We start from the raw sequence: 12,311 nt of genomic DNA on the forward strand, positions 1-12,311 counted from the left end.
GTCAAACCTCCACCCATGTGGATCTCAATGTTGTTCTTATCCAGCTGATGAAAGCTCCTTTTGAGCCACTGCATTCCTGCCATCTGAAGTACTTGACCTGGAAGGCCATTGAATTTTATGTGGCCCCCAAGATCATAAGAAGTATACACAGAAAATGTTATTAACCAGAATTTTGGTGATTTTAAATACTGTATTTTACAAACATTTCCAGTATAGCTACTCTAGCAGTTTGTTTTTAATCATTTTGTTAAATATCTACTTATTTATTTATCACAGTCTACAGAGCTCTGTACATTTCCGATTCTGACATTATGAAATTTTGCAGCCCTCTAAGGCTAGTACTAACATTCATGTGGTCTTCTGTATATAAAGGGCCCCTTTTACCAAACTGTGGAAAAAGTGGTCCTGCAGTAGCATCTGTCCTTGGATTAAGTGCACACTTGCCGTGCGGCCATTTCCAGGGGAACCCCACTTATTTAGGAGGTGGTAAGGGCTCCTGTGCTAATCCGGTGGTAAAAAAAATGTCTGTTGTTCCTCAGATGGTGCACGCTGGGGGCATCACTACCACTGGCTCACCTGGTAGGCCAGTGGTAGTGCCGGATTGTCGTGTGACAATGCCACTGTAGTTCTTCTGTGGCATTGTAAAAGGGCCCCAAAGGTTGCCCATTCGTGCTTTGGCAAGTCACATCTTTCTGTGCTCAAGCTTTGGAAAAGGATAATATAATTACAAGAATGGCAATACATGAATATCAAATAGTGATTATATGAGAAGGCAACATAATCTCATAATTACAGGTACTTGTTTATTAATAATATCATGAAGGTATTGGGATTTTCAGATTTGAAATATGTGCCATTAAAACATCCTGCTTTTTTTTTTTAATATGCACGTAATAAATATGTGAAAGAAAATTTCTCATGTGATGTAGAGGAATTTTTTCTTCTTAATATTTTCATGTATGGAATGTCTGCAGGCACTTCACAAGTACTCTTTACTTGGCTTACAGTCACTAGAGTGACACAGCCTCATTGCATATTTAACTGTAAACATTTCTCACAAGCAAATGTCCAGATCAGAGCGGATCTTTTTAAACACAAGATATAAATACTGCATTCTGAGCAGGAAGGATTCTAGGGATCAGAGTGTGAGCTCAGACCCTGTCATACACTGCATCCAATTCCATCCTCTCTCCAGCACCATGAGGGCTTTTCTCACCAGCATCTGCATTTTCTCTGCTCTGATAGCCATAGGTAAGGATCCTTCCCTAAAATGTCTTTCTGTCATCATTCATAGGTGGACGTCTATAAAAATCCCGCTCCTTCCATCCACTTCTATAGCTTACTGAATTCAATACTATTTGTCTTATCACTCTATCACACAATGTTAGCAAGGGGAACATGCCCCAACTATCTAATGAAAAATGCCCCAGCTCAATTCATTACGGACCTCACCACCCACCTAAATTTCCTACCTCAACAAGGCTCCTTCCCCTCCGAACACGGCAATATTCTACTCATACCATTACCAAAAAAAACCCCAAAATCAGTGAAAGACATCACTAACTATCGACCTGTGGCCTCCATCCCTCTACTAACCAAACTAATGGAAAATCGAGTGACTTCCCAACTCAACAAATTCATACAAAAATTCTCTATACTTCATGAGTCACAATCGGGTTTTCGACCTGCACACAGCACTGAAACAGTACTACTCACCCTAATATCCAAGTTCAAACAAGAAATTTCATTTGGCAACAACATACTTCTTCTGCAGTTTGACCTATCCAGCGCATTTGACATGGTAGACCACAATATTCTTACAAAACTTCTGGACAAACTAGGAATAGGTGGAAACATCATTAAATGGATAAAAAGTTTCATCACCACTAGAACCTACCAAGTCAAATCAACCTCATCGGTATCATCTGCGTGGTCCTCACAATGCGGAGTCCCCCCAAGGATCACCTCTATTCCCGATCCTTTTCAACCTTATGATGATTCCTTTGGCTAAGTCCCTATCCAAAGCTGGCCTAAACCCCTTCATCTATGCTAATGACGTCACCATATTCATCCCTTTTCAATCTAACTTTGCAGAAATTTCTGCTAAAGTAATTACTGGCATGAACATCCTAGCCTCCTGGGCCAATGCCTTCAAAATGAAACTGAATAAAGAAAAAACTCAATGCTTAATCCTCTCTTCAAAACACTCCACTCTACTCCCATCCACCCTAATCACCCCCAATGTTACAATTCCAATATCTGACAACTTGAAAATCCTAGGAGTAACGTTAGACAACCATCTAACTCTAGAAACTCACGCAAAAGCCATGACGAAGAAGATGTTCAACATGATGTGGGTATTGAAAAGAGTAAAACCATTCCTCCCCCAAAAAACGTTCCGCAATCTGGTACAATCCACAGTACTCACCCATGCTGACTACTTCAACAGCATCTTCATTGGTTGTAATGCCCAAATCCTAAAAAAAATTCCAAACCGCCCAAAACACGGCAGCCAGACTAATTTTTGGCAAATCACGGTTCGAAAGTGCAACACCTCTCCATGAAAAACTCCACTGGCTCCCCATCAAGGAACGAATAAACTTCAAAGTCCACACACTGATCCACAAGATCCTCCACGGAGAAGCTCCAAGTTACATGACCAAACTATTCGACCTTCCAGCCAGGAACGGGTCCAAATCTTCTCGAACATATCGCAATCTTCACCTGCCTAATTGCAAAGGTCTCAAATACAAAACTTACTATGCATCCAACTTCTCCGTTATAGGCAGCCAACTTTGGAACACCATACCAAGATTCATCCGAACAACAAATGAACATCTACACTTCCGAAAGCTGCTGAAAACATACCTCTTCAAACAAGCCTATCCAAATGACCCAACTTAACTTACGATCCTAATCCACACCACTAACATTAAACATGCCTCAACCCTTCCCCCACATTTCTTCCTCTTGTCCTTCTCTACACAATTGTATTATCTTTGTGATACTTTTTACCCATACATTGTATTACCTCTATGATACTTTGTACCCATACATTGTGTTATCTCTGTGATACTTTGTACCCATACCTTGTAAGCCGCACTGAACCTGCTATTGAGCGGGAAAGAGCGGGGTATAAATGCTATAAATAAAAAAAAAAAAGAATGAAGAGACCACACTGGATCCAGAAACAAATGAGTTAAGAGCAAAAAGCAGGGAAAGCAAGTGGAGCATGACTTATAAAATGTTTTCCGCTTCGGAGGTAATTCTATAAAGTCATTCCACTGCATATGTGGCCACATACTGTAGCACTGAAATAACTTTTCATAGAACACCATCTGCATAGATGTAAATCTGCACGCCTGCAATATAGGCACATGTTAAGTAACTTACAGTAGTATTTTATGAAAAAAAGAGCATCACAATTTCTTTATAAAAAGGCACTATGGAGGTACCTACTAGTGGTGTTTTGTTATAAAGTTATCTTTGACCTGTATGCTTGTGTATGAAAGAAATTTGAATGTAGCTCATACCTTTCTCAGGTGTTCAAGGCAGAGGGAGTAGGACAGTTGTGGGAGGTAGTTTAGGGGGTGGGTGTATTTTGAGGTGTATTGGAGCAGTTGTACTGGGTAGTTTGGAGGAATGGGGCAATTTGAGGGTAGCAGGGCAGTTATGTAGGAGGGTTTGATGGTGGAGGCAGATAGGGAATGTCAGGGCAGTTATGAGGGAGTTTAGGGGGCTGAGGTTAGTTTAGGGTGGTGGTCAGTTGCAGGAATAGTTTTGGTGGTATTGGGGCAGTTGAGTGGGTTGTTTTGGAGGAGTTGGGCAGTTAGGGATGGTGGGACAAGGGTAGTTTAGAGGGATAGAGCAGTTAAGGGGTAGAGGGCTAACTTCAGGGGATAGTTTTGGGGGTGAGGGAAGTTTGAGGGTTGGGAAAATTGTAATGGGTAGGCTTGGGGTGGGGCAGTTGCGGGTTAGTTTGTATGTGGGAGAGTTGTGCTGGGTTGCTTGGGGTTTGGAGGGTTGGGTGAACATTTGGAGTAGTGTTGGGGGTGGTATGGTCGGGTGGCCGGGACAACTGTGGGGTAGTTTTGGGAGTTGAGTAGTTTAGGAATAGTTGGAAGTGGTAGTATGGGGACTTTGGGGACAGTTGCAGGTTGGGGAGCTTGGGGATAATTTAAAGGGTAGAGAATTATGCAGGATAGTGTGAATGTGGGATAATTTGGGGGGGGGGGGTTGTGGCAGTTGCAGGAGTATTTTATGGGGGAGTTTGGGGGTTGTGGGGCAGTATAGTGGTTGGAAAGTGTTGAGAACAGGGGACAAGCAATTTGAAAGGATTCGTTCCTAATTGCTATATTTCATTGTTTGTTATGTTTTATGCTGCAGAAGCTGGAAATGCTTATCTCATAGAAATGCTTGTGTGTGGGTGGGGGAGGGGTTGGGAGGCTGTGGACTCAGTATTGTTCTGTCATCCAAAAGCCTTACACTAGTTTATAGTGCGACCCTAAAATGTGTTTAATGCCTTTACTGTTATTCTCACTTCTACGGATTTTTACTGCTGCAGTCCTCAGTGCAAAGATATATGAGCAATGCATTGTGTGTAATGTAGTCTCACATGTAATGTAGCTATTCCTGCTTGTCGATATAAAGACTGTTACTATTGGTAATGCTGATGCAAAGACCTTCTCTCTTTCTCAGTCAAACTTGGCTCCTTTTGTCTACCTGCTATCATTTCCTGGTCATTCTTACAATTTCTATCCTGACAGGTCAGCTAGATATGACCTTTCCTCCAATCGAGGGCTACCCTCTAGGCCACCCCTGCCACCTGATGGCAGGCTCTGCCCTGTTGGTCCTTTTACCTTCTCCTCCCTGGGCTTGTGTGAGCCCTTTCTTGGCCTCTTCTTCTCCATGAGGCATTCTCCATCTTGCTTTAGACAGCACTTGTCCTGCTAATCCTCCCGTAACGAACCCATTTTTTACCTCGTTCATTCTTTCTCATAAGATATTGCATAGTCCAGCCACCCAGCTCTGAACTGCTCGAATCTGTTTAATTATTCTGCACCTCTGCAATAAACCTCTCAGAATTACGGAATCTCTATTGCCTTGGGGCAATATGTCTGACTGTGAGTAAATTATCTATATTTATTTAATAAATGAAATTTCAGAAAATAAAGAGGCTTCAGGTGTGTGCTGGTGTGCCAAAGTTATACTTATACACCATTAAGACTTCATGGATATTAAGCTATTAAAGGCCTTCACAAGTATATCAAACCTTTGACTCTGAATCTTCTGTTTTCCTATTGTTCAACCCAGATTGTCTTCAACTATGTTTATTTATTTATAACTAGTAAAAAAGGCCCGTTTCTGGCTGAAATGAAATGGGCGCTAGCAAGGTTTTGCGCTGAGTGTGTATGTTTGAGAGAGTGTCTGTGAGAGTGACTGTGTGAGAGTGAGAATGTGCAAGTGTGTGTGTGTGACAGAGAGTGGGTGTGAGTGTGTCTGTGAGAGAGCGTGTGTGTATGTGAGAATGAGTGTGTGCGAGTGCGTATGTGAGACAGTGAGTGTCCTTCCCTGTCCCCCCTGTCAGGTGTCAGGACTGGGGGGACTGTGGACAGTGATGAAGGCAGCCCCTACCAAAATAATGAAAGCAAGACCATTTGTATAATAATCACTGCATTCCAGAGAACAAAATGGAGCAAGTTCCCACATGCTATCTTTTGCTTTCTGTATTCAGTAGCTGACAGGCTTGCTAGACTTACCTAAGTGGCTGCAGCTGCAATACACTGAAAAGAAATCAAGGAAACCTATGAGACGTAGATACCGCCGTCCCCTTGGCCTCTGACGCTCCTCCCTTCTTCTATTTGACTTCCCTCTGATAGGTCCGTCATTCGGTGTGACGCTCCTCCCTTTTTCTGTTTCAGTTCCCTTTGATAGGTCAGAGCACTGCAGCTGTGACACTCCTCTCTTCTCTGATAGGTCAGGGCGGGGCAGAGATGTAGTGTGCTTAAAAATGGTTACAGAGCTTCGAACATACGAACTGTTGAAGCCTCAGAGTGTGCTTTAGAACGTTGAGGGTGCTTTTATGTGCAGATGGGGCATGGCCTACGGCCCAGATGGGCGTGGCTGAGACTGAGGGTGAGTAGTCCGAATAGCCTAGCCTACCAGGAGGACAGGAGTTCAGGACAGATGGAGTGAGCTTCAGAATGTCTGAGGGGGGATTTTATTTATATAGATAAACATAGAGGAGCATAATTGAATGAAAACGTCTATCTCCATGGGCGTTTATCTCTGAGAACGGGTCCGTGAAGGGGCGGACCGAACCGTATTTTCGAAAAAAAAAATAGACGTCCATGTTTTATTCGACAATTTGTGAGCTGGGCGTTTTTGTTTTTCAGTGATAATGGAAAATGAAAGCGCCCAGCTCAAAAACAAATAAATCCAAGGCATTTGTTCATGGGAGGGGCCAGGATTCGTAGTGCACTGGTCCCCCTCACATGCCAGGACACCAACCGGGCACCCTAGGGGGCACTTTTACAAAAACAAAAAAAAAGGTAAAAGAGCTCCCAGGTGCATAGCACCCTTCCCTTGTGTGTTGAGCCCCCCAAATCCCCCTCAAAACCCACTGCCCACAAGTCTACACCATTACTATAGCCCTAAGGGGTGAAGGGGGGCATCTACATGTGGGTACAGTGGGTGGGGGGGTTGGACGACTAAGCATTAAGCAGCACAATTGTAACAGGTAGGGGGGATGGGCCTGGGTCCACCTGTCTGAAGTCCACTGCACCCCCTAACAACTGCTCCAGGGACCTGCATACTGCTGCCAGGGAGGTGGGTATGACATTTGAGGGTGAAAATAAAAAGTTGTGAAAAATCTTTTTTTTGTGGTGGGAGGGGGTTAGTGACCACTGGGGGAGTCAGGGGAGGTCATCCCCGATTCCCTCTGGTGGTAATCTGGTCATTTAGGGCACTTTTTGGGGCCTTATTCGTGAAAAAACAGGGTCCAGGAAAAGTGCCCTAAATTCTAGCTACAAACGCATACTTTTTGTCCATTATCGGCGAAAGGCGCCCATCTCTCCTCGGCCGATAACCACGCCCCAGTTCCACCTTCGCCATGCCTCCGACACGCCCCCGTCAACTTTGTACGCTTCCGCGATGGAGTGCAGTTGAAAACGTCCAAAATCGGCTTTCCATTATACCGATTTATTAGTTTTTGTGAGATAAACGTCTATCTCCCGATTTGGGTCGAAATCTAGGCGTTTTTCTCTTTCAATTATAAGGTGGATAGGCTACTAGCAAATCTTTCCATTCTAGGCGGGCTACAAAAGTAATACATACATAATATAATAATGAATAGTAAATCTAAAAGAAATGTGATTGTTCTACCTATCCAATGCCTGGCATGAATGGCATGCAGCTAAACCAGAGAATAGAACATCAGCATGAGAAGACTCAGAATTCTTGAACCAAAATCTTCTTTAATGTAGTAATTAAACAAGGAAAAATATTTCCACGTAATTTCACTGAGTGTCCCCTGGTCCTTGTACTTTTTGAAAGAGTGAAAAATCAATTCACTTTTACCTGTTTTACACTACTTCGGAACACTGTTCCCTCTAAGCTGAGCAGGAGTCCTCCAACCACATTGCTGCCTGTGGAGGATGGTTCTTCAATATTGTGTTTTCAATCACTAGAGACAGGCAGGTTCCCTGGAGTCTGAGAACTTGCCTGTCTCTCACAGACATATTCCTCACAGGGTTGGGTCTTCTGCTTTTAGCAAACACCTTCACTATGGGTTGAGCCCTCTGATGCTAGTGGCTACCAGGCCCTCGCTGCCTGAACCAAGAACCCAAGGTGAGAACCATAAAACCAAGGGAACCCAATGGAGACACAAGCATAAAGCACTCAATGGTGAGTCAGTAGTAAGACTGGATGAGGTCCAGTAGGGAGTAGAGCAGTATCAAGAAGCATTTAATCAGGTGAGTAGGATCCCCCAAGAAGCAGGCAGGCAAAGTATAAGATGGTACCAAGCACTGGCAAGGGAACCAAACAGTGAGTAGGCTTATATAGGAGCCCAGACAGGAACAAGATGGCCTATGGAAAAGGGGCAGCCCACATTTCTGGTGCTCCAAGCAGTCTGCAACTGAATAAAAAATTGACCTTTTCCAAATTCACTGCATGTCTGCAGATTGGTTCAGATGTATCGCTGGATAATCAGTGTCAGGGTCATGGCCAAGAATCTTTCACAGATGCAAAGCAAGAAAAAGTCTTTCAGGCACAGATTTCAGTGCAGTCTGACTTCACAAAATCAGCATTGCAGATGGGAAAGAAACTAAAGGGATTCACTGAATATATTGTGGCAGAAGGATTTAACCCCCCCCCCCCCCCCCCCCATCACATCCAGCCAAACAGCCACTTTAACGGATTGAATAGGTTTGAAACCTTTCTTCAAGGTGTTGTTCAACCTATCAGATGACTGTCAGAAATATGGATTCCGGCACTGTAGAAAACCTAACTTTCCAAAATTAAAATAATTATATCGCTTCCTTAACTATGTTTCCTGTTCTCTTCTGTATTTATGGTCCCGAGTTTAATCTATAAATCTTCTGTTAGAACTGAATTTTTCAGAGAATTTCTTCTCCACATAAGTGGCGATCTTTGGTTGGCTGCCAAATGGGGCAGATCGCTGCTGCACTCGGTGGGTGTCAAATAACAACGCTCTATAATGTTATAACATTTACTCATTCACTCACATGCGTACGTCAGACACCCTTCAAATCTATTGATTACTATACTAACAGTGAACCTATGATATTATTATACAGACTAACACAATACTGCCAAAAAATACCATACGTTCATTTAAACCTGGTATTTAAATCGGGCCTTGATCCAGCATGCTAGTTGAAATAATGTCCACCACTCGGTCCTTCGTTTGTGGCACTCAAACTAACACCAGTCATTGGATCCAATAGACTCGAATACAACACCACGTGAGTATTTCTCAAGTTGGTAACTCCCAATGCTTTCGTGATGTGATAACATCGGCAGTAGAGCAAAGTCAGGTAACTGATGAAATGCATCCACAGCAATTACCACTTCAAATAACCGGTTCCCCGATGCTGGACCGCATTTCGTTCTCCTTCGTTCTAACTTCCATCAGCTATATTACGTCTAGTTTAATTAAATGTTACAATCTTTAATCATGAAATTTCCACTTACTGATAATCCTATGCAAGGCCGCACATCTGTAGGGTACCCAGCCGGGCTTCCGCCCGTGGATCGCGCCACCGAAATCCGCTATATGCCCATGATGTCACTTCAGTATTTAAATACTATACTGAAACCAGACACGCCCATAGTGATGAGCAGCGGTATGCCTACACCCATTCAACCTCCAAATTGAGGCCATGGGGCGCCACCGTGCCCCATGTATAAATGTATCACTGCTCAATCAACCGTAAACGAGCGCTAATATTCCCACCCCTATTAGTGAGTGAAATTTCTGTCAGCACAACACAGCGGAGTTGGTCAACGGTATGATTATATTCCTGCCAATGAGACACCAACGGATTATCACTTTTATTGAGGCGTAAATTACTTACATGCTCTGCCAAACGATTCTTTAACTGTTTCCTCATGTGCCCTATGTAATACAATGCACATGAGAGATTAGTGGTGTGGAAATGAATATAACTACAATATTAAAGCTTCCACCTAATACAAAATTACAAAATTATAATAGTATGTGGGGAAAAGCCTCAAAGAGCTCCCAGATCAAACATCAATCCGTCGGAGCTAAAACAGACCATCCGGTCTTCTCTTCATCATAGGCATAAAAACCCACTCTAGGTAACTCTCGATGAAGTTCTATAGGCAAAAACCCCTACTAAACTACCCTGTATAACTTTCAACTAGGGCCGCAATAATTGCAATAATTAATTCAAAATATTTTTAGTTTCTCGTAAATAAGAATTTTGTGTTGCAATGCACTTAGCTTTATTGCTTGAGATTCAATGCTACTGTTGCTTCATGCTGTGTTGATCCTTATTCAATTACTCCGAGCCGACGTTGGCCAGCGTTTCGCTGCTTTTTCAAGGTCTCGGGTATATTATTGGAATACACTGCACGGCGTTTCTGGAACCAGAAACGCCGTGCAGTGTATTCCAATAATATACCCGAGACCTTGAAAAAGCAGCGAAACGCTGGCCAACGTCGGCTCGGAGTAATTGAATAAGGATCAACACAGCATGAAGCAACAGTAGCATTGAATCTCAAGCAATAAAGCTAAGTGCATTGCAACACAAAATTCTTATTTACGAGAAACTAAAAATATTTTGAATTAATTATTGCAATTATTGCGGCCCTAGTTGAAAGTTATACAGGGTAGTTTAGTAGGGGTTTTTGCCTATAGAACTTCATCGAGAGTTACCTAGAGTGGGTTTTTATGCCTATGATGAAGAGAAGACCGGATGGTCTGTTTTAGCTCCGACGGATTGATGTTTGATCTGGGAGCTCTTTGAGGCTTTTCCCCACATACTATTATAATTTTGTAATTTTGTATTAGGTGGAAGCTTTAATATTGTAGTTATACAATGCACATGGACACCAAGTACAATAAATTACACATTCGCTGGTGCATGAAGTATTATGCCTCAAAAAAAACAATTTATTGCTATGAGGAATAGCAATCATGCTGGTGTCTACAGAATAGCAGCAATATACACACTTCCCACATAATAATATCATAGGTTCACTGTTAGTATGGTAATCAATAGATTTGAAAGGTGTCTGACTTATGCATGTGAGTGAATGAGTAAATGTTATAACATTATAGAGCGTTGTTATTTGACACTGAAGTGTCAATAAAGAGAAATTGGTTTATAATATCTGGAGCCTTTTTAATTTATACCAGATTTCTTCCAGTGTCTGCAGTTCTTTACAAAGACATACAACTTTCTTCCAAGAATTTCTAAAGAACTAGATCAAATTTCTATAAAATAAATTCCTGCTCCCTGTATTAAAATCCTGAACTCCATTCAATTTTTTACGAGTGGACTTCACTATTTCAACTGCCAGTCCAGCCTTTCCCTCACAATGCAAAGTTCCCAGACTTTGCTTAACTTCTCTGAAATCACAAAATTATGATCTCACATTTCATTCAGAGGTAATTATAAGTAACCTCTATCAAACATTCAAAATTTATCCAAGGATTTACTCTCAGCCTTAGAGAGTAACTTTTCAAATTCAGGTAAGAATCACCCTTTCCCTGTTAAACACTTTTCTTAACATAAATTTAACTCTCAATTCTTTTCACCCTATACGTTCTAAAACTTACTTTAATTCAGATTTCATCAGAGCAAACACACAGACTCCTTCTTAGAGAGGGGTTCCTTCCTTCTCAGAGCAGTGTTGCCAGGTGGGCGGTTTTACCGCCCAATTGGGCTGTTTTCCGCGACCCGCCGCGGGAAATTTTTGCCCGTGGCGGGTTGCGGTTTTTTGGGCTTGTTTGGGGTCTTTTGGGCGGTTTTTTAAGTGTTTTTTTCGGCCATGGGGGCGGGGTTAGTGACGTTTTGGGCGGGATTATTGACGTTCTGGGCGGGGCCGATGACGTGGGAGGCGGGGCTGATGATGTGGGAGGCGGTGTCGATGGCGGCGGGGGTGGGGTTGATGACGGCGGGGGCAGGGGTGATGACGCGGGGGTGGGGGTGTCAGGGGCGGGGTTTGACTTTGGGCGGGTTTTGGGCTGGATTTGGGCTCGTTTGGGTGGGAAACAAATTTTCCACCTGGCAACCCTGTCTCAGAGCTGTGCAGCCAATCAGATTCCAGCTATGGCAGGTTCTTTCTGTGAGCTGTGCAGCAAATCAGAGCTCTTTTTTCATCCACACAAATACTCCTGACCAATCCATTTCTCTAATTAATATATAAAATAACCTATAAAACTCTTATTTTTGATTTTTAAAAATATAAATCAAGTCAGAGCAATGTCCTTCTCTATTTATGTACAAATCTGCATTTTCAAACCTCTTATAAACCCCAAAATGAACATTTTAAATTTACAGTGTTCTACATACAATACAAACAGGGCTTAAATAAGGTCGTAGCACATGTCTGGTGGGTTTATACACTTAAATTCTCTGTTTTATAACCTTGCAAATACCTTTAGAATCATTTAGACACTTTATATAAAGTTTCAGGTGTCAGTGCAGGTTTCCCTGATTCTGTGGGTGCTCTGGGTGCTTGAGCACCCCCAATATTCAGAAAATTCCTTGTATGTGTCCAGGGAAGAGTTATTTCCACTGGGCTTAGCACCCCCA

The 12,311-nt window shown here is 42.6% G+C and overlaps 1 protein-coding gene across 1 annotated transcript in view; it reads left to right on the top strand.

Moving 5' to 3' along the window:
- Positions 1-1,121: 1,121 nt before the first annotated feature.
- LOC115476553 (phospholipase A2 inhibitor and Ly6/PLAUR domain-containing protein-like) overlaps positions 1,122-12,311 on the top strand; it is a 44,057-nt gene continuing 32,867 nt past the window's right edge. The window contains exon 1 of the mRNA XM_030212980.1: positions 1,122-1,251. Coding sequence (XP_030068840.1) covers positions 1,200-1,251 — 52 coding nt within the window. The 5' untranslated portion in view covers positions 1,122-1,199. The remainder of the gene's footprint in view (positions 1,252-12,311) is intronic.

This window comes from Microcaecilia unicolor, chromosome 8 (assembly GCF_901765095.1).
Source record: "Microcaecilia unicolor chromosome 8, aMicUni1.1, whole genome shotgun sequence".
NCBI lineage: Eukaryota > Metazoa > Chordata > Amphibia > Gymnophiona > Siphonopidae > Microcaecilia > Microcaecilia unicolor.